This window comes from Haliotis rubra, unplaced genomic scaffold (assembly GCF_003918875.1).
Source record: "Haliotis rubra isolate DU_JTF1 unplaced genomic scaffold, ASM391887v1 Scf1284, whole genome shotgun sequence".
NCBI lineage: Eukaryota > Metazoa > Mollusca > Gastropoda > Lepetellida > Haliotidae > Haliotis > Haliotis rubra.
Window position 1 is genome coordinate 109,042 of NW_025765208.1, and position 21,728 is coordinate 130,769.

General features: G+C 38.2%; 2 protein-coding genes across 2 annotated transcripts in view; both read right to left on the reverse strand.

The window, feature by feature from the left end:
- Positions 1-8,371: 8,371 nt before the first annotated feature.
- LOC124266861 (tetratricopeptide repeat protein 19, mitochondrial-like) lies at positions 8,372-12,371 on the reverse strand. Its single transcript, XM_046701670.1, has 2 exons — positions 12,190-12,371; positions 8,372-10,103 (listed from the first exon to the last, which is right to left on the reverse strand). The coding sequence occupies exons 1-2, from the start codon at positions 12,369-12,371 to the stop codon at positions 9,164-9,166; spliced, it is 1,122 nt and encodes a 373-aa protein (XP_046557626.1). The 3' UTR covers positions 8,372-9,163.
- A 7,839-nt stretch (positions 12,372-20,210) lies between these two features.
- LOC124266863 overlaps positions 20,211-21,728 on the reverse strand; it is an 80,454-nt gene continuing 78,936 nt past the window's right edge. The window contains exon 4 of the mRNA XM_046701673.1: positions 20,211-20,831. The gene's annotated coding sequence lies outside the window, so the exon portion shown is untranslated. The remainder of the gene's footprint in view (positions 20,832-21,728) is intronic.

Sequence of the window (21,728 nt, forward strand, 5' to 3'; positions counted from 1 at the left end):
TTAAAAATTCAGCTGTTTCAAAATGTCAAACTCAGTTTGAGGGGCTGTGGGGTAGCCTAGTGGTTAAAGCGTTGGCTCGTCACGCCGAAGACATGGGTTCAATTCCCCACATGGGCACAATGTGTTAAGCCCATTTCTGGTGTCCCCCGCCATGATATTGCTGGAATATTGCTAAAAGCGGCGTAAAACTAAACTCAGTCAGTCAAACTCAGTTTTAAATTTGAGTAAAAACTAAGTTTGTTTCGAGAAAATGGGGCCTGGACTCCACATGTCTCTGATGACACAACCAGCAAGGGTACAGGCTGTAACCACACTAATCTTCAACACTGAGGTGAAGATCTTTAGATGTGTCATGGATCAAAACACAGATGAAGATCAGAGTTAGAATTGCTCTTTAGCAGAAGGCGACTATCGGGATCAAGAGGTCAGGATTGCTGACATAGTTGATGGATGTTATCGTATCCCAATTGCGAAGAACGATGTTCATGCTGTTGATCACTGGATTGTCTGGTCCAGGCCCGATTATTTACAGACCGCCACCATATAGCTGGAATATTGCTGAGTGCGGCATTAAAAAACAAACAATCAAACAATTTATGGATCAAAACACAACAAACAACTGATTACAGTTTAACCTGTTTTTATTACGCCTGAAACAATTGCATACAGTCAGCTCCAACTCACATATACTATTGCATTATTTTCTGACCAGACAATCACTCGCTGATGTTACACCCTACAGAAATGTATCCATACACTCCTGGAATGTAGTTCCATCCTTTAATCATATCGTGGCTCTGAGTAGTAAGTACAATGGGGGTTCTGGACCTGGATGGAGTGGTTCCAAACTCACATTGTACTTTCTTCTCCAGATGTTACACAGGCAAAAACGAGGTGTGTTGTATACCAAACTTGTCATCAATTATTGAAAAAACACACTTTTCCATGGAATCTGTGCATCTCGACTAATATAGGCTTCACACTTCACTTTGTACAAGTTATAAATCTGTTCACCTAGCAGAAAATGGGTACCTGGTGGGATAAGTCATATGACTATTACCCTTCTATCACCCCAAAGGCGGTTTGGGTTATTCAGGGTATCAATGTCCATTATGTTGTATGTGCTTAGAGAACGCCAGTGCGTGTGGAGTTCAGTGCTATAAAAATGACATTATTATTATTACTATAATTCATGTTATTATCTCCAAGATTAATTTGTTTCCTCACAAACAACAAGGCTCCCAATAGCCATTTATATCCAAAGATAGCTCCCCGAATACATAGCTTTCAATTGATACATTCAAAAGTTATGGAATAACTAAAGAATAATGATCACATTGTTGATATGTTGCAAATGGACACTTCACAGTAACTGTCTATGGACTGATAATTATCTTCAAAAACTGGTTTCCACATGTGATAACACCTGGGTGAGATCAAGCAATGCCTCATGGGACATATTGCTACAATGAAATTGCATCACAGTACTTTGAGGACCATTGGAACATCACTGGTTACCATGACATCACCATAAATTGTCAACAATAACATCTAACCAAAACTGGTTAGCAGTTCTTTTCACACAACTGAAACTTGATTTTACTTCTAACAAATTGAAAAAGTTAGAAGAAAGATATTGGATGATAAATATCATCTCACTCTTAACTTTGAATATCAATATTTGTCAATAACAGTTTAAAACTCATTGGCATGTATCAGAGCTTTAAAGTTTTACTGAATCATGTTGATATTGTAGGCATTTAACGACATGAGGGTACAATACTCTATATAGTACGGTACCAAAATGCTGAGAAATCATCACCGATGACATTGTTAAAATGATCTTAGCCTGTGATTAGTAATGCTTGGATATTCAAGTCAAGTGCATCCAAGAAAACCTGAACAGTGTTGAAATCATTCCAAGATCATACAGGCAAAAGACCATCAGAGCTAACAAGTTCATCGTCAGGTTTAAAGATGATTCTTACAAACCAAACACTATCACTGTCTGGCTGTCCTGGTTCCAAGATTCAGGCTACATTTGTCTCAGCTAAACGTTTCCTCTGAATATGGTTCAGTTCCCGATTTACAATGACCATGATGATCAACTTCTAGGACTGGCTAAAAAGGCCGATAATCAGAAATATCATTGATATTAAAAATTATAGCTAAAATACATGGAATTATCATGAAACGGCCCTCCCATTATCAGATATTTGTGGGCCGCTGCAAATGATATTGGACCGCTCAACCTTAATGACGGGCCACTATCAGTTCTGTTGTCAAGTGACATCATAGTGGGTGTGTGGGCTTACGGTTCATTCGACATTGGCTTTGGACTGGCAGATATTCTGGGTGAAACAAGTCAAAGCAACTCGAATTCCCGCTTTAAATAGCGGTAATATTGGCTTTCTTGCTGGTGCTAACCTCAACAATTGCACTACTAACGTTGTTGTTGGACCAAAACCGAACACTGACATAGTTTGACATGTTGCAGGCTATGGTCTTGTCAAAGGCCAAGGCCGAATATCGTCACTTTCTGTTGTGACGTCACTTGAATTGTTCGATGATGTAATTGCATTCGGGCAGTAAACTTACAGTCAAATTCCTTCATTGTTTCCTTTTTCTTTTCAACACAAATTCCATGTATTTTAGCAATAATAACGCTAATGCTTTTTTGAGGGTATTATCATTTGCAGAAGCCCTCGGTCTTTTTCAACTAATGGAAGACCTCAGGCTTCTGCAAATGATAATGCCCTCAAAAATAGCATTACCGTTATATTATTAATGATTACATGAAAATTTAGTTTTCAATATCCAAATAAAGCTTTAATTTATGCAGATAATACATAGTTTATTCATAGGCTACTTCAAAATCATGATCAGAACAGTTTGGTTAGTAATTCAAGCATAATGTGTCACCACTCACCAGTGATGTGAAATTTGTAGCTTTCTTTAAGATTTTTAAACATTTTAATTCTCAGGTATTTATCGTTAATCAATCGATATACAGTTAATGATTTTAGATCTCTGCGATCAACAGCCAGCCCTGTCACCTCAAACTCTGACTAGTTTTCATATACAAAGTGCAAGAAGCAATACTGATAAGCATTATTCTTGTGGAAGCAAAATTGTCATTATTTATAACATGGTAAAAACACCAAACACTGGTCACGCTCTGATGGTGCATCAACATTTCCTGTGTTATGTGTGCAAAACATTCTAAAACAAAATCAGTACTTTCATCAACAAAATAATGTATTCTGGTCATGCCAATAAATAAAAAGTCTATATACAGTGTTTCCGTTATCTGGTATATACCAGACTTAGACCAGCACAAAGTTAGAATGTCAAATTTTAAAAGTTGTCGGTCATCGTGTCCGGCAAATTCTAAAATCAATTTTCTAATTACCTCTGTCAATTTTACCTCTCCTCGAAAAAGATTACGTTTTCACAATGACATCGAAGTGTTGTCAAATAAAAAATAGCAGTTTTATAAAACCCCAGGCTAAAAATAGCAACATTGATGCATTGCGATACCCTCTGCATTTCTGATTGGTTGTTAGGGGTGCAAGGTCTCGTCCACAATGAAAAGCGTGATCATGTGACTGGTAAAATTTACAAATGACCGGTATTTGAAATGCTAGCCGGTCACAATGTCCAGCTGTAAAAAATGCCAGAGAAAACACTGCTATACAATGACACTGAAATGTACTGAAAATAATACCAAGCCAGATTTCGGATTGTAGACTCTGAACACTAGGGTACAGACTGTGCTATACACTTCATTATAAAGATAAGGGTGTCTAACTATAAAACTTTCAATTACTTCCAGATCACATAATACAGAAGACATTAATAGAATCACCAATAGGCTAATGTTAAATCTGACTTGTAAGTTGAGAAAAAAATGAAAAAGTAAACAAGACATTTAGTAACAGTATTGAAAATTCCCCAAAAATTTCATCCAGACGACCGGTCTAGCAACTCTCCAAAGTTACCAGATCGGATAAAATGCTGGCAGTCCAAAACTTTCTGGACTAACAAAACCAACAAGAAGGTAAATTTGAGAAAATAACCGTTTGATATCAGATAATTATTGTCAGAATAATAACACAGTGGGGCATTTTCAAATGTGTTTCAGTCAACATGGATTATTCATTATAATCCAAGTCAGATTCATCCATACCTGGATAGCATGGAGTACATTACACAATAACAGCCTGACCATCCGTGTTCTACTTTTTAAAACTGACCGTCCGACCACAAAACAGACCATCAAAGAGCTGTCGGACAGGCGAGAATATGCAATGCTAATAATAAATGTATGAAGTAGCTTACAACCTAGTATTGATAATCCTTTTACTCAACATAAAAAACTGATGTTTATAATGATTCATAAATAATAATAATATGAAATTGTGACAAAACATGACATCATGCTCATGCTGAATATGTCACTATGGAGACACAATGTGTAAACATAGCCTTAAATGATTATCAATGATGATAATGATGATGATGATGATGAATAGATACCATGATGATTGTTTTTCCTGAGGTTTTGACTTTGGCAGGTTTACAAACATAAGAGGAGCTGAAGGGTTCCCATTTGAAACTAGCATACACCTGCCTGTAGCTAGCGTTACAAGATGAAATTATACATTATATGGTTAAGAAATTACTATTAGAAAACCTCTCCCATATGAATTGCAGAGATGTCAACCCCAAAGTGTTGCAAATAGTATTTTCAAGGATCAAAATTAGTAGTCTGACCATAAAATTAGTAGTCAGCTAAACACTTAAAGTCATGATGGATTCTGAGAAAGATAATATGACACTAATCAAGAGTGAAGCTTTAATTTCACATACCTCCAAGGAACCTTAAAAGAGAGCAACACCAGATTTCCAAATTATCAGCATTACATTTCTTCTTCTCGTTTTTTAGGCGAAAATGTATTTAATCAACGAAAATTATGTTTTTGTGTATATATCTGAATATTAATTAATTTTCTGCAAATTTTGTAGAATTAGTTTAAAAATAGGTTGAGGCTAAAATTCGTAGCTGACTACGATAAAATCGTAGAGGTTGGCATCTCTGGAATTACTGGTTCCAATACTTATCATAGTTATGATGATTTGGGTTGATTTCATATCATAATAATTCAATATACCATAAAAATAGAAAATCTTTATTTTAACTGAAATAGATGTTCTTGTTAATGGTGAGACCACTGTATAAGACGATGTATAAGTCTATCAATATAATATATTTCAAGTCAAGTATGGTACAGCCATGCCCCATACACGACATGCAGTGCGGTAATGGTAAATTGGTATATCAAACAAACAATGGTGAACTAGTATGGCCAACAAGTGAGTAATATCAGAACGAACCACAAAAACTGCCCTATGTTTCAATATGATGTAAAGAACATACCCTGCGTACTGTTGCCCATACACTGAAACCTGTCAACCACATGACGTAAATAGCACTCACATGTGCAGATGAAGAATTGTACTTAAATGAAAATCATTCTGTAAGTGAGTGAATAAGCTAGTTTTACACTGATTTTAGCAATGTTCCAGCAATATCACGGCAGGGACATCTAAAACTAACAGGACCCAATGTCCTGTTACTTTGAAACACCATTCGTGAACACTGTACAAGTCACCTCTACCAAGGCATATGATCAGATGTCACATATATTTCACAGGAACATAGAACCAAACTGATGTACAAAAGAAAGTACACACCTGGTTTGGGGAATTATGTTTAAAAAATTAATGATAATAATAATTCAAATATTTTGATAAGTATTTTGATGGTGACTACCAAGACACAAACGTGTGGGGAAGTCCCGAAATCACCAGGTGTGTACTTTCTTTTGTATGTCAGTATATAAATATCATCATGAACTGGGAAATGTTAAAAGGCATTTTGGGATTCTGACTGTAGATGTTAATATTGGCCTCTGGTAGGATTAGATCAAGAAGATTAATCCCTTCAGTATCATCCATTATGTTGATTTATACAACAGTGAGTTAGTGAGTAAGTGAGTTCAGTTAACACCGCTTTAAACAGTATTCCAGTGTCATCTTGATTTGGGAGGAATGCCCAAAGTGAAGCAGATGTTAGCTTTTTACCACAATATGAAACCCAAGAGAACAGGAATGGCATTGACAAACATAGAAACATATCATGGCAAAATGGGATTAAAACTGCATCACCCATGCCCCCTGCTTTGTACAGTGAGCATAGGATACTGTGGACACTTTGAGGAAACACTGGGATATGAGTATGGTGCTGTCAAACCAAGAATAATCATCAGCGGATACTTACTAAACTAAGGGGCACAACTCTACCATTCACCATCTATGTACCCCATACTTTTAGGAAGACATGTGCATCTTAATCATAACTATGATCAATGAAAATACAACAAGAAGTCAATAATAAATCGGTTCTCATCAATTTGATGAATAAGTGAACAATGTTTATCACAATCATTGGCAACATTATTAGGCATTCAAAAATTAGCAACATGATGTAGTGTGGACAATGATAGTAAGTATATGATCATGATAGTGAATATGTTTCAAACAATTTGCTAAATAACACAACACATAACTGTCGTAATGATATTACAACCACTATTTGGGACAAAGGCAGACATTTGGCAACATGGTTCATCATGGTTATCACAACACGATCAACAAGTGACCTGGGAGAAACAGCTAATGATATGTGTACTACTCAAGTACCAACCAACTCTTTCATATTACTACAATTAATCTCTCATTGGAAGTGACAAACAGAAAAAAGCTTAGGCCAGACCAATTTTCTTTCTTGTTTTACGGATTTTTGTCCTCAGAAAACCTAAAGGCAGGAGGAGAAAAAAAAAAAATAAAAATCACCAGTCAAAGTAACATTCCTTTTAAATACTAAAAAATAATTTTACTTTTGGCAATTAATGAAGTGTATATGGGGCAAAAAACAATCTAAAATACATTCTTGCAAGTTTACATTTTTGGCCAATAAAAACAGTAAAATTTTATTTTTCGAGCGGGGAAAATTATTATTATTTTTTTTTAATATGACCGGTGGATCCGTAAAACAAGAAATAAAATTGGTCTGGCCTTAGGCTGGAAAATATCACTTATTGCACAGACTGTCACTTGAAAAACTCTTCATCAGTTTCCATCTTTAGACACTGGTCCAGCAAGGCAGTTTTAGAGTCCATGCCGTGAGTTCTAAGGATGATGGATAATTGTTGTTTAACGCAAAAATCCAGCTACACGACGGCATTAATAGTCTACTCCGGAGAGGGCCAGAACTCATGATCAACCTCTCGTGCTGTGAGGATACGATGACATGCAGCCCAACAAGTCAACGAGCCTGACAATCCTATCAAAATGCAGTTAGTGAGCATGGCTTATGAAGGATTTAGCAATCTTACAGCAATATCATGACAGGGGACACCACAAATGTTTCACACATTGTAATCAATTGCAGTGGCACTTTCAAAAATACTGGGAACATATTTTACTCCTCAGACACCGTGAGATGTAAACTTTATATTCAAGCTTTCTTTCAAACACTATCATAGCAAAGTCCCCAGGATACCCTCAGTTTCTAAACTCTGGTAACCATGGCAACAAAGGAAGCATCAAGGATACAATGAAACATTAATTAAAACGTCAGTCTGCAAAATTGAGAGATATGGATTTTAACTTTGACCATTGCACAGAAATCTCCTCCTAAGCTAACTTGCAAGGAGTCTACCTTTGTACATATGGCACATGAAATCATGATCTTTATCATAACTATATAGACAAGACAGATCGAAAAGATAACTGATAAATGCAACTACTAAAATCTTATTGCTTAAATCCCCATCCAACACCAATACATGACTAACAATGGGTTTGGGAAAGAGGACGCGAAAAAGTCTCAAAACATTAAAGAGTCCAAATATCAAATATGACATATTGCACTATATTAATAATATTCCAAACATTTAATTATAAAAAAATCATAATGATGAAATATTGAAACATAAATTGGTCCATGCTGTTAAACTGAATGTCAGATCTAAATTTAATCATTTGCACCTGTGTATGACTATCAAGATGATTAATAGTGGTGTGACGATATGGCAATATGGTATTGTATCCAGCAGAGCTGCAGCGAGTACACCATGAAGCATATATGATGTGTCATGAATATAGGTGAGTGAGTGAGTTTAGTTTGCACTCAGCAATATTCCAGCTATATGGCAGTGGTCTGTAATTAATCGAGTCTGGACCAGACAACCCAGTGATCAACAGTGTGAGCATCCATCTACACAATGGGGATATGATGATATGTGTCAGCCAAGTCAGCGAGCCTGACCACCCGATCCCGTTAGTGGCCTCTTATGTCAAGCATAGGTTGCTGAAGACCAATTCTAATCCGGATCTTCACAGGTAACATTAAGCAGCCTTGGCAAAATGACACATGTTACGCTTCTGCATATCTTCTAAATCTTCCATTTTACATACATTTTACATCTTTACATATCACACATATCAACAACAGGCAAATTCCAAGTAAAACACAAAAAATAATGTTAAATCCTTGATTCTTGTGCACTATGAATAACAAATTGAATCCATGATGGGATATGGTTCAGTTCTATGAAAGTTTGAAGCGTAACAGGACTTGTGTCCTGATACGAAGGCCACATTACAATACATCCATTCACAAACCCTATATCATGATACAATAGATATGTTACATTATGTCTATACATTGTAACAGGGATGTTTCATTAGGAATAAGAGATTGAGAAAACCCTGACTTTTTTTCTTAATTTTGAATACCTGTCAAGAATTTGATCCACAGAAACTATGCTGATTATGTAAAATACTTAAATAAAATGCAAAACATATAATGACTTGGTAATAATGCACAACTCATAAATTATAAACAGGTCCCTTGATGAATATTATACGTGAGACTACCACTAATGACAAAAACTGATAATTCTTATCAAGTTACAACTGACATAAATACATACCTTGGTCTCTCTTCAAAGCATACACAGCAATGGTAAAATACAACTTAAGTTAACAATATCAAATAAATTAAATGATAAACAAAAATCTAAAGAGCATATTATTAACTACTTTTACTTTGTCTGGTAACCTTGTAAATTTTATCCAGACATTTCTGTGCTTGATGTGCCGATGTAGTGTCTTTCATTTTCTTAGCCAGTTGTAAAGCATGGCTGCAGGCTTTCTTTGCAGCTTCAAGTTCTGACTTACGCATGTACAGAGCTCCAAGGTTACAGTACAACGCTGGCACCTCACTCGACTCAACCCTCTCTCCAACCTCTATGGCATATTTCAAAGTTTTCTCAGCTGGCCCGTAATTTTTACGGAGAATATTCAGTGTAGCCAGATCATTGTGTAAAATAAGCGTCTGTGGGTGTTCCTCCCCTAAAGCTGAAGTCGCAACAGTCACAGCCTTTTCAATCAACGGCAGTGCCTTGTCGAGTTGTTTCTGGTACATGAGGTACCTTCCGTAACTCTCCAATGCAAGACCAAGAAGTGCCACTGTGTCCTTGTCTGTGTCATCTAACTCGTTCACTTTCTGTTCTTGTGTTTTTATACAGAACTCGAATCCTGTCCGTGCCTCAGCATCTCTGTGTTGCATGGCATAGATACTTGCTAGTTTGATCGAGATTTCAATCACTGAGTTATCATCTTTCTCAACACCAACCTCAAAGCAACACTTCATTGTCTCCTTGTATAATTTCTCTGCCTTGTCGAACTGACCTCTGGATAGAGCCATGTCGGCAAGACTGTCAAAGATGTTTGTTTTGGCAAAGAGGTAATCTCGAGTTGTCATGTCGGTCTTTTTGTGATTTTCCGCAGCAACTTTAAGTGCCTCATGAAAATAATATTCTGCTTTGTCAAAGTTTTTCTCATGCTGTGCCAGTCGTGCCTCTCGGAACAAACTTATCACTGGATCTTCTTCTTCTTTCTTTCCCAGGCCAAGCAACATGAGCAGACCCCTGGAGAACGCAAGTGTTCCAACAGCATAGCCTGCAGAAAACCTGGAACGTCAAAATGACTAACATTGATATGTTTTCAAAGAAAAGAAGAAGATACTTTGACGTGTCAAAATTGTTAATACATGTCATCTCTTTTCACCTCCCTTATACCATAACACTGTCATTAAACTCAGCCATCTCAGACATTCCAGATTGTTCTTTTATTCATTTTTCATTCACATTTAGAATTGACAAACTTTGTCAAAAGAGTTTTCCAAGGCGTAAGTGGTATAACTTAGCCATACTACTAGCTGAAATTTACCTAAAACCAGATTGCATTAACCCGAATTAAACAACAAAGATATAGTTTTCTATAATTATTTTATTCATCATTTTCCCACTTACTACTTTGACAATAATTCATTCTTAGCACAGTTACTTCTCCAACATTCATTCATTAAACATGTTACATATTTCCAACATTCATTCAATGATTCATTATACATTTCCAACATTTATTCATTTTATGTTTCAAACATTCACTTCAAATTTTTCGCTTTTTTTTAGCACGAGTCATGGAGCTGTTTAGGTACAAGTGGGTATGGGTTGTCCAACATTTGAGTCCGTGAAAAACGTTTGGGTATAAATCTCTGTGGGTACGGATTCAGTTACCCCTCACATGCACAGCTAGTATGTGTTTGATTGATCTATGCTAATCTTTTTTTTCTCTCAAAAAATATATCAAAATATCTATACTGAAAGGCAAAAGAAATGTCGTAATATTGGAAATGACATTTAAGTATCAATGGAACATTTTAACCTGTTTTTTTTAAATAATACGCCACTGAAATGCAGTACCGACTTTCATCAGAGAAGATAACCCCTCTCCTTTGTCACCCACGACAGTTTTGCCGCTGTTGTGTCCACTTGGATACGTTCCCGGCGGTGACGTTGGGTGAATATGGGTCTCCTGGCAGGACATCGACAAAACAGGTTCCTGGCTTGGAGACGTCGCCGAATGGTAGGTCACTGACTGGTCGCTGGTGGTTTCCTATGGTCCCCCAAGCTGTTTCTCTGGCCCTTGCGAATAGGTCTTGCACGTGTTGATGGACGATATGACGGTCCTGGCGGCGGTTGTTACACGGGGTTGACCACTCGTGGACGGTCATCAGTGCTTCTGGTGGCGTTGTATATCGCGACTCTAAGACGTTCTATCGTTCAGACGCTGCAACTGAAGTCATTAGCAATGACTCGAGCATGTTGACCAGCGTGCAGACGTCCAATAGCTTGTTGTGGTTGATCTCTCGTAAACCTAGTCATAGCTGCTGTGTTCAGAAAACAAGTGAAAGATTGCCATTCAAGCCGGCAATTTATGCCTGAATGCATTTATGATGCACGTGCGTCTCGATTTCAATGTTGTGTTTGTGGGAACTTTTCCTCTCCAAAAAACAAAAACATTTCTAACTCCAATCTCAAACAATATTTTATTGGGCAATGCAGGCTATACGACCACGATTCATGTTTTCCTCAAACTTGACTTCTGGTGTATATTTAAAAAAATAGGTTCAAATACTCCATTGATACTCAAATGTCATTTCTAATATTACGACGTTTCTTTTGCCTTTCAGTATATATTTATCAAGACTATATTGATTTGTTTACAAATTACAACAAGTGTCTTCAGTGGTTCATACTGTCAAGTACCTGGATTGCAAAACTTTATCGAACAAGACTTCACAAAGCCCATCCCTTTTCACACGTCAACAAATATGGGTGTGATCACAGATTCTGTTTGCCTGTATCACAACATAAACATACAGTATGGCCTTACTGATCTCAGGTGATTCTTCGATGATTAAAGTTAATTGTATAAGGGTGATGTTAAGTTATCCCAACTTGATCGATCTTCATCCCTGGGATCCTTGAATGAACATAGTGGCTTCCAAATTATGAAATACCGATTACTTCTGTTTTTCTTTGGAATTTAGGACTAAACTGTAAATTTATTAATTTAACACTATTGGCTACATTTAATGAAACATAAAAGAAACAGGGATAAATCAACATCCCTTGAGAATCAGACAGTGATGACGCATTGCATCACTTCATTGTCGACCGAGTATCATTCTTTGACAAGGTCACAACTCACCTCGATTTACGCTCCCGATCTGAGGAAAATCTCCCCTGTGATGGTAATTGGCCAAAAGATCTTGATTGTTTACAACATTGTTCGGTCAAAAACATTTGATTTGACCTTCTGGTAGAATTATATAACCTGTTGAACAGCTGTTTTGCGCATGAGGACACCGCACGTGTGGTATATACCGCCATTTTGTCTTGTAGCAGACGACGTCACTGTTTCGTATATAGTTCTGATTATTTTGTTATACATAACCATATTTGATATAGTTTAATAATATATATGTATTTGTTACATGGAATAAAGATTTTTCCAATGTCAAAAACCTAACGTTCATTCCTAAAAATGACACATTTGTAAATACGGATTTGTGGCTAATGATTTTCTGTAATGAAAAGTAGAAATTCGCACGAAATGTTTACGAAAATAGATTCACCAACCGAGTCAAATATATGTTTTGCCAAGAATACCAGGCACGTAGCAAGCCATTTTTTTTGTAAGCCCGATAGGTTGCAAAGCTTTATATTTAGAGAGTATTGAGGGCTTGCCCAACCTTTTTAGCAACAATGTGTAAGCCCGGGCTTTTTTTTGGAATGGTAGCTAGGCCCCTGAATACAAATCAAATGATCAAGTCAGGGTTTTTTTTAGTCCACGTACGTTCATACTGCTAAATATTGATACCAAAGAAATAAAATGGGAAGAAGTACATGTGTCAAATCGTTGTTTTCTTTATTGAATGTGACTCTTTATACAATGATATGTTTATATATTTGTATTTCACGAAATAGATAAATTAGCAACGTGCCAATAGTTATCATTTCTTTATATTGCTTTTCAGTACACAAAAAGTCACGTTCCTTAATACGGCGAGATAATATATAATAGATATGACCTCATGAACCTTCATTTTTATATTGGAATTGTTCGCCTGTCTGTAGCCAGTTTTAGAGAAAATGAGAGGCAGACTATGGACATATATATATATATATATGCCTTCAAAACTCTGAAGCGTGTACACATGTCGGTCGTAAGGTGTACGATCGGGATGTCAGGCTAGCTCACTTGGTTGACACATGTCATCGTATACCAACTGCTTTGATGGATGTTCATGCTGTTGATCACTGGATTGTCTGGTCCAGACTCGATTATTTACAAACCGCCGCCATACAGATGGAAAACTGCTGAGTGCGGCGTTAAACAACAAACAAAACGAAATCTTCTACCGACTAAAGACAGGATACAATAGTTACAAATTCAGCTGCCCACGTATCTGTCCACACCTATATTTGTGTTATGTAATGGGGCTATTTATAGAGCGCCCCTGGTGTTAAACGACAGTTTACACTGTCGGACCCATCCTCGATTATCCAGTGAATTATATATCCGCCTCATAATGATAAATACGAAGCTCCCGAAGGGACATTTGCGTATCCCGCCAAAACAAATTAATAATATCGTAATAACGACTTATAATCCCGTTATATGGTGGGGTTTTATATGGACATATTCGCTGCCTCGTTTTGATCCCCATTCGAAGAGATCAGCTGGTACCCGGCTCCCTTTGCGCGTCGTCCACTTGACAAAACGACGTGAGAGACGGGGCCCAGTTCGTGTCTGTCCAATTAATGTAAAAGAGTGAGTGAGTTTGGTTTTACGCCGCTTTTAGCAATATTCCAGCAATATCACGGCTGGGGACACCAGAAATGGGCTTCACACACTGTACCTATAATCGAACCCGGATCTTTGGCGTGACGAGCGTAATGTAAAAGAATGAATGGAGAATCCCTGTGCTACGGATGCGATACGAGAGATGGTGATACAGACTTAACTTCTGACATCAAGCTTTGGATTTGGATGTGTCATATTACAAGTAATATCTGATAGACTGGACGGAAGATGAACAACCAGATCCTTTCGCCACTAATTAGTACCTCTAGTCCTTCTCGGTTGTTGGTGATCTATAGCCCGTTTTTATTTTGTACTGTCTATAGTGATTTAATTTTAAAATAGCGTACTAGTTTTAAATTTATATAGCTGTGATACTCTAATATTTTTACTGTCCTTCGGTGACAGGTTTATTTATTTTCATATTGATATAAACTAGATTGTTCTCGTCACGATATGGCTGAAATATTGCCGATGTGACGCTAAATAATAGCTCACTCACTCTAGTCCCTCGCCTAGCTGTTCTGTTAGCCGTACTTACTCCCCTGTAACTGGATTAACTGCTACGTATCGTATCCCAATTGTGTAGATCGATGCTCGAAAGGATCTGGTTGTTCATCTTCCGTCCAGTCTATCAGATATTACTTGTAATATGACACATCCAAATCCAAAGCTTGATGTCAGAAGTTATGTCTGTATCACCATCTCTCGTATCGCATCCTTAGCACAGGGATTCTCCATTCGTTCTGTTACATTACGCTCGTCACGCCAAAGATCCGGGTTCTTCGAACAAACCGGGTTCCCACATAGGTATAATGTGTGAAGCGCACTCTGCCTACAGAAGTTTAAAAAATGACAAGTGTTGGTGGGTTTATTTATTCTGAGAATTCTCCGTCTTTACATGGAGACATGGCTATATCATGAAAAATTGATAAGTTTTACAGTCTTTTACTGGTTTTACAGTCTTTTACTTGTTTCACAATTACACACAACTGACAAGGATGTCCATTTCGTTGCCATGGACTCCGATATGTGACGGGACCCAGATAAAATGTATTTGATTATTTTTGTTTTGGCGGTATAGTATTCTTCTGTATATGTTATTTATAAGATCTTATGGTCTTTTTGTTGTAGAGTTAATTTTGAGAGCCTGTATGGAGCTTAAGGAATCCGTAAAAATGCAGATGGTAGTGTTTGTTTGGTCAGAAGTTGTTTGCAAGGCCTGAACTATGGCTGTGAGTTCTGCTGTGAAGATACTGGAGTTTGCCGGGAGATTATAGGATTGTTTAAGGCTTTTTTTTGGTCTGTAGATACCAAGACCAGTACAGTACCCTTCAGATTTCAAGCACATTCTAAGAAATCCCAAATTAATTAAACCACTCACTAAATATCTCATTCATACAAAATCATACCAAACAATCTGGCAAGAAAAACAATAATACTACTTTTTACCATTTTACAAATTGTTATAAATATGTATATATGTTCTTTTAACTTTTTAAATCAGTTCTCTCTTTTTATCAAGTTCATTATTTCACCTTTTATATATTTATCATTATTCACTTAATAAACGTGTTTTTACACATGGGCTGGTTAAAAAATACAATAGCAATAACCATTTACTACACCACATCTATATTAAATTCAAAATCTCTAATACTCTTTACCTATTTCAGCATCCCGCAGGGCTCCAGATAAGGGCCGTATCGGCGTTTGTACGGATGCAAAATATGCGCGATACGGTAGTAAATAATTTAGAAAACGTAGCAGGTACGCACCACAGCAATGGTGTACGGTCTTAGAATCATTTACAGACGTATTTATCTGAAAAACATATTGGTTTATTGTTTATTGACCTGTTTACACAAGACTATCAATGTTGTGGTGCAGATATGAAACGAAACACAAGATTACTGATACGCCATTAAATTCCACTCAGTACTCTTAAGGTTTTCCAGTACTCCTGTAGTGAAAAAATATGGAGTACGTACTCCTGATGTTGAAGAATGATCTGGAGCCGTGATCCCATTCAAATTTCCCTTAATACTCAGTTGTGTGGGTTTTTGGGGGGTAGTAACACCACTCTTTCAAAATTTCTATTTTTTGTTCCCCTAATGTCTTAATAAGTGTACTACCCCGTCGCCGAAATACCTTAGTTGTACCTGCGACATTAAATAAAGCAAATAACTACTACTACCTTACTCCAAACGACACACCCCTTCTTCATTGATAATTGGGCTGTTCCATTATTCTACAGGGCAAAAAATCATTTCCCACGCTGCCTACAATATTTTTGTTGGCAGTTTGGAACTGTAGGCAGTATGGGACCTAACAGAAACTTTGATGTGTCAAACCTACGGTTGTCTCGAAGCTTTGCCTCTGTGTATTCCATCTTGACTCCACCCCTCTAGCAGGTTAGGTCCCATACTGCCTACAGTTCCAAACTGCCTACATCCCAACTCGACACAACGAAATGTGGTATCTTTGACTGCCAGGTTTGGCACATCCCTTGACCACGAGGTCTGATTATCACTGAAATTCCGCTACTCCGGATGGTCGCCAATTTTATAATTTTCAAAATGTCCACTTTGTTGTGCGGACTGTTTATATCATAACGCTGAAGTCTAAGGCAGGCGAAGAGGCATTTTTCCACAACGACATGCGTGGATGAATGAAAAATCAATCAGAAACACATCAAAACGTATGGTCACATTTTACTCCAACAAAAAATGAAAGGTATATTAACTCAGTTTCAGGAGGTTATTCTGTGTGTAGGCCTAAACTATAAATGTGTAGGAATCTGAATACGAGCCTTTCTGCATACACCGGCACAGCTCTGCTGGTAAACGTACTAACTACTGACTGTGTCTGTGTGCGTGCATGCGTGTGTGTGACAGCTACTCTATGTAGGCAAGAGTTATCCCCCCTGCAGCCGGCGTAGTTCAATGTCAGAGGTCAACAAGTCACAATTGTCCCAATGTACTTGGCGATGTGCGTGCCAAACCAGGCACCGGCATGTTGATTCCTTCATTTATCCCCAGAATGGGCCCACGAGTAACCTCTTCGGTTGGGAATCGTATTTTCACTTCTTCAAGCGTTAAAAATATCGGGGGTTCATCTTTCAGGGTGGTGTTGGTCAACACTGTGCCATCCCAGTAGTCCTTCCCATCCACCCAGGAGGATCCCAGGACACTGACCACAAGGCATAAGGTCAAAAGTGACGTCATTTCGTGAATATTGCAGCAAAGGATGCAGACGCTGAAACAAAAGATGAGTTATTGAAGAGAATACATCTTTTGGTGGTATTGACTATGTCAAATTTGAACAAACGACCATTTTCACCCAAATGAGGCCATCAGGCGATATAGAAAGGTTGGGAGACCTAACGTAACGCGTGACCCACGTTCGTCATTATTTCTGCAGACGGAAGTAAATCTATCTATATCCAAGGTGTTCTGTAAGGACAAATTTCCAACACTATATTACCAAATAAACCCGTCAAAGTTTCACTTGAGACCGCAACAAACTTCACGTGATGTGCTGTGTTAGGATCTACTTAAACTATGACGGGTTTTAATCATCAGGATGTACACTTTATAGGCAGTGTGTCTGTCTTACAATTTGTGTGATACAAGGAGTGTACATATTCCATATTTTGGTTGCCCGTTGCTTGTAATCATGGGTAGGCGTGTTCTTCCCACCATCAGACATTGGTGTATACTTTCTTTTGTACGTCAGTTTAGAGTGAGTGAGTGAGTGAGTTAATATTTATCGTCACATCGGCAATATTTCAGCCATATCGTGACGAGAACATTTTATAATTATAATAAAGATGAATAAAGTTAGAAATTAAAAATCCCTTTGACGAAGAACAGTAAAACTACTAGTGTATCACAGATATCCATTTAAAACTAGCAATTAAATCTAAAATATTGGAACTAGAAATGACAATACAATATAAAAACAGGCTGTAGATTGCTAACGACTGAAGGTTGATCACCATACTAGGGACCACGTCAGTTTAGATCACTTTGTGGCACGCGCCAATAGTTACAGCATAAATCCTCTTTTTGCTAAAGAAAATTTCACATAAATTCCGCATGTTATTTGAAGACATCACTTTCAATCTGTATCAAACAGTAGACAAACCGAAAACAAAAAGTACACTGGTGACCTGGCCAGGACAGTTATTATAGACCGCCGCCATTATAGTTGGACGTAATACAGATAACCATAGTCAGCTTCAATATAGCTTCGGGGCGGTGGGGTAGCCTAGTGGTTAAAGCGTTTGCTCGTCACGCCGAAGACCCGGATTCGATTCCCCACATTGGCACAATGTGTTAAGCCATTTCTGGTGTCCCCCGCCGTGATGTTGCTGGAAATTTGCTAAAAGCTCGTAAAACCATACTCACTCACTATAGCTTCATGAACTCGAAGAGTTTCGCCCCATTATGCATGCAAGGATCCACAGAAGGTCTGTTCGAATCCCATACGATCGTTGGTTCACTGTAGTAATCTTTGGGGAAAACTTACGAACATCAACAGGTGTTGACAGACAAAGGTACCTAATCGGGGAGTGGTATAGTTAGGCCCTAGCGTTTAGTCCGAGTTGTGTCCCTAAACGCAAGGCTCTTTTACCTACGACAGAGGTTAGCTGAGCTCTTTTGAATAAGCGGTGTGTGTATGTATGTGTGTGTGTGTGTGTGTGTGTGTGTGTGTGTGTGTGTAGGGGGTGGTGGGGGGTGGTGTCAGTGACGCGATGGTTGAAATTCATGAAGACATTGATACTGTATTTTTACCAACAAATTAGACATTCTCAGCGATAATGATTTTAATAGCACAGATTAATATTTGAACATGCTCTTTGAGTACCTAAAACATAAAGAAATCTTGATGAAAGTTGAAAATAACTGGTGCCTATTTTGTGCTGGAAACCCAAACCAAAGAAATGTTGTGCATATCCTTTATGTAAGTATGCTTCATTGTGTTATACTCAGGATTTCCTTTTGATATCCTTTAAGCTTAATGTATCTCCTGTGAACAATCATTATGCAGGATTTCACATCTAGCAAAGCGGAAACTCTCTGCCGGACAAGGAAATCCTGCATGATATCAGTATGATTGCATGTCATAAATAGATAGTGAGTGAGTATTGTTTTACGTCACTTTTAGCAATATTCCAGCAATATCACAATTGGGAACACCAGACTGACTGACTGACTGACTGAGTTTAGTTTTACGCCGCTTTTAGCAATATTCCAGCAATATAACGGCGGGCGACACCAGAAATGGGCTTAACACATTGTGCCCATGTGGGGAATCGAACCTGGGTCTTCGGCGTGACGAGCCAACGCTTTAACCACTAGGCTACCCCACCGCCCGGGGACACCAGAAATGGCCTTCACACATTGTATCCATGTGGGGGATCGAACCGGGTCTTCGGCGTGATGAGTGAACGCTTTTACCACTAGGCTACCCGACCACCCCTGAGATGGGAAAACGTTTTATTCTTTCACGTCGGAATGAATATTCTGGGCCTGTGGGAGATGGGAAACACAGGGGAAATACAGACAGTATTATCTGGATTCAATCCAGAAGCAGATCCCAGCACGACATGGAGACAAATGTTCGGCTAAAAATATACCTACCAATAGCCAGTTTCATTCCTCATAATTGTCAAAAAGGACATAGTATGGAATGAGAATACGGACATAGCCCAACATCTCTACCCGTGAAGATCCGGGTAGAATTGATCTTCAGCAACCCATGTTTATCGTAAGAGGCGACTAACGGGATCGAGTGGTCAGGCTCCCTGACTCGGTTGGCACATGTCATCGTATGCCAATTGCAAAGATCGATGCTCATGCTGTTGATCAGTGGATTGCCTGGTCCAGACTCGATTATTTACAGACCACCACCATATAGTTGGAATATTGCTAAGTGCGGCGTTCAACAACAAACAAACAAATATTACCACTCGCCTCTTTCCGTAGCCGCTTGTTCGGCTTGCGGGATGACACGAGTGAAGCCAAATGACGTTTCTTACCTCGATGTTACGATTCAATCAGAACACCTCTGAGCACCAGTACTGCTGTTCTGGAAAGGCGGACTGCAGTGATGGGTCGAGTCCGCTATTTATGTGGCCGAAGAGTTAGTTTTACCGCAGTGCATCATGGTTCATGTCCTAGGGATATGGCTGACCAGATGAACTGTCCACCATGTCTCAAGTAACAAGATTAAGAGCTGAGATAGGCCTAAACGGCGCTACCATGCCGATAATTACTTGCCGCAAGAAGCTGACCCTCTGTATCTAACGCCAATCTCATGGCAACAATGATAATGGGCCTTTGGAAAAAAACACAATAGAAAATGAGACGCATTTTATTCACGTTTCTCACTGAAAAAACACACAAAAATGTACACTAATATGTATTAAATCGATGAACAGGATTTAAACAATATGAATTCTTTTCGTCCGAAGAAAAATAATTTACAGTCAAGCCTCAACAAGAAAGGTTCCTATTTCTTTACAGACAGAATTCATGATAAGATGTATAATAAATGTAGAATCTTGCGAACCTGCAAATAAATATTTACAGGTCAACTTTCCCTTTGCGTGCTTGATGAGTTAAAAGTCATAGGGATAGACTTCGTTGTTGCTTTGGGATTATGGAACAACATCTAAAAGGAAAGGTGCGTTCAATACATTCTTTTAAACAGTTGTTGATGCCTTGTGATTATGGAACATCTATAAGGAGAGTCCGTATAAAACAGGTTCCAACTGTTGACAAAAACAGTTTTCGTTCTCTTCACAAAAGTATTTAAATGAGTTGGTTGAAAATACAAGGTCAACAAGGAATAAGAAACAGTTAAGAAGGAAGCACGTTATCATCTTCTCTGTTGTAACTTCCCACCTCCTACGCTGAATTTGGTTGTTGCTTGTGTCGTTTGTAATGTTGGTGGTGGCGGTGATGGTGTTCTATCACCTGAAAACAAACAACGAGAAGTATATGGAGTCAATCTCACTAATGTAATAACGCTGAAGGGGAAAACAAATCTTATTCCCATAATTGTTTTCCTGTCGTTTTCATTGTTATCGTCGTCATTAATATGCTCATATTATTATCTTTACATTCATCACCGTCATCGTCATTTTTGTCAAATGTATTCGTTATAACATTCGAAATCGTTTAGAACGTTTTTCATTATAATCGAAATGATTCATAATCGTCGTCAACATCCTCATTTAAATCATGGATATTATCGCAACGGTGGGATGGCCTTATTGTTAAATCGTTCGCTTATCACGCCTACGTCTGGTGTGGATTCGTAAAATAGACACATGGTGCAAGGTCCATTGTTGTTGTTGTTGTTGTTGTTGTTGTTGTTGATTAACTAGATTGCACTGTATCCACCATCCTCGATAATCTCCAGGGTATACGTTACGATCACTCTCCACTATACCCTGGATGCATCCACGGCTTGGCCCGATGATCTTATTACCTCCCTAGGTGTCTAGTTGAGCGAACCAATCAAAACTCACTTTCACTTCTTAAATTATCTAACCGTTTAAACTTAGCAACACAGTTGATGCAGAGGTACTCTGAAAGAGGTAGAAGGAGTTCTTTCATATATTTTTATAAAGTTTCATATCTGTGAATTGGTCTGTATGATTTCCCCAAAAATCTGAGTGACACTGCGAACAAACCTTCGCGACTGCGACGGCTATCTTTGTCGACACTGGCAAGCTCGGATGTAACGGCGGCTTAGGTGATTGGCCGTGAATGCATCCAGGGTATAGTGGAGAGTGATCGTAACGTATACCCTGGAGATTATCCATTCCCTTCTATAAAAAGTCTTGTTCAAGTCAAAATGCATTGTTT

Bases quoted from the DNA above. Each gene is read 5' to 3' on its own strand.
- LOC124266861 (XM_046701670.1), bottom strand. From the start codon at position 12,371: ATGGCGGTATATACCACACGTGCGGTGTCCTCATGCGCAAAACAGCTG. The intron at 10,104-12,189 runs GTGAGTTGTGAC...TTGACGTTCCAG, and splicing joins GATCGGGAGCGTAAATCGAG to GTTTTCTGCAGGCTATGCTG.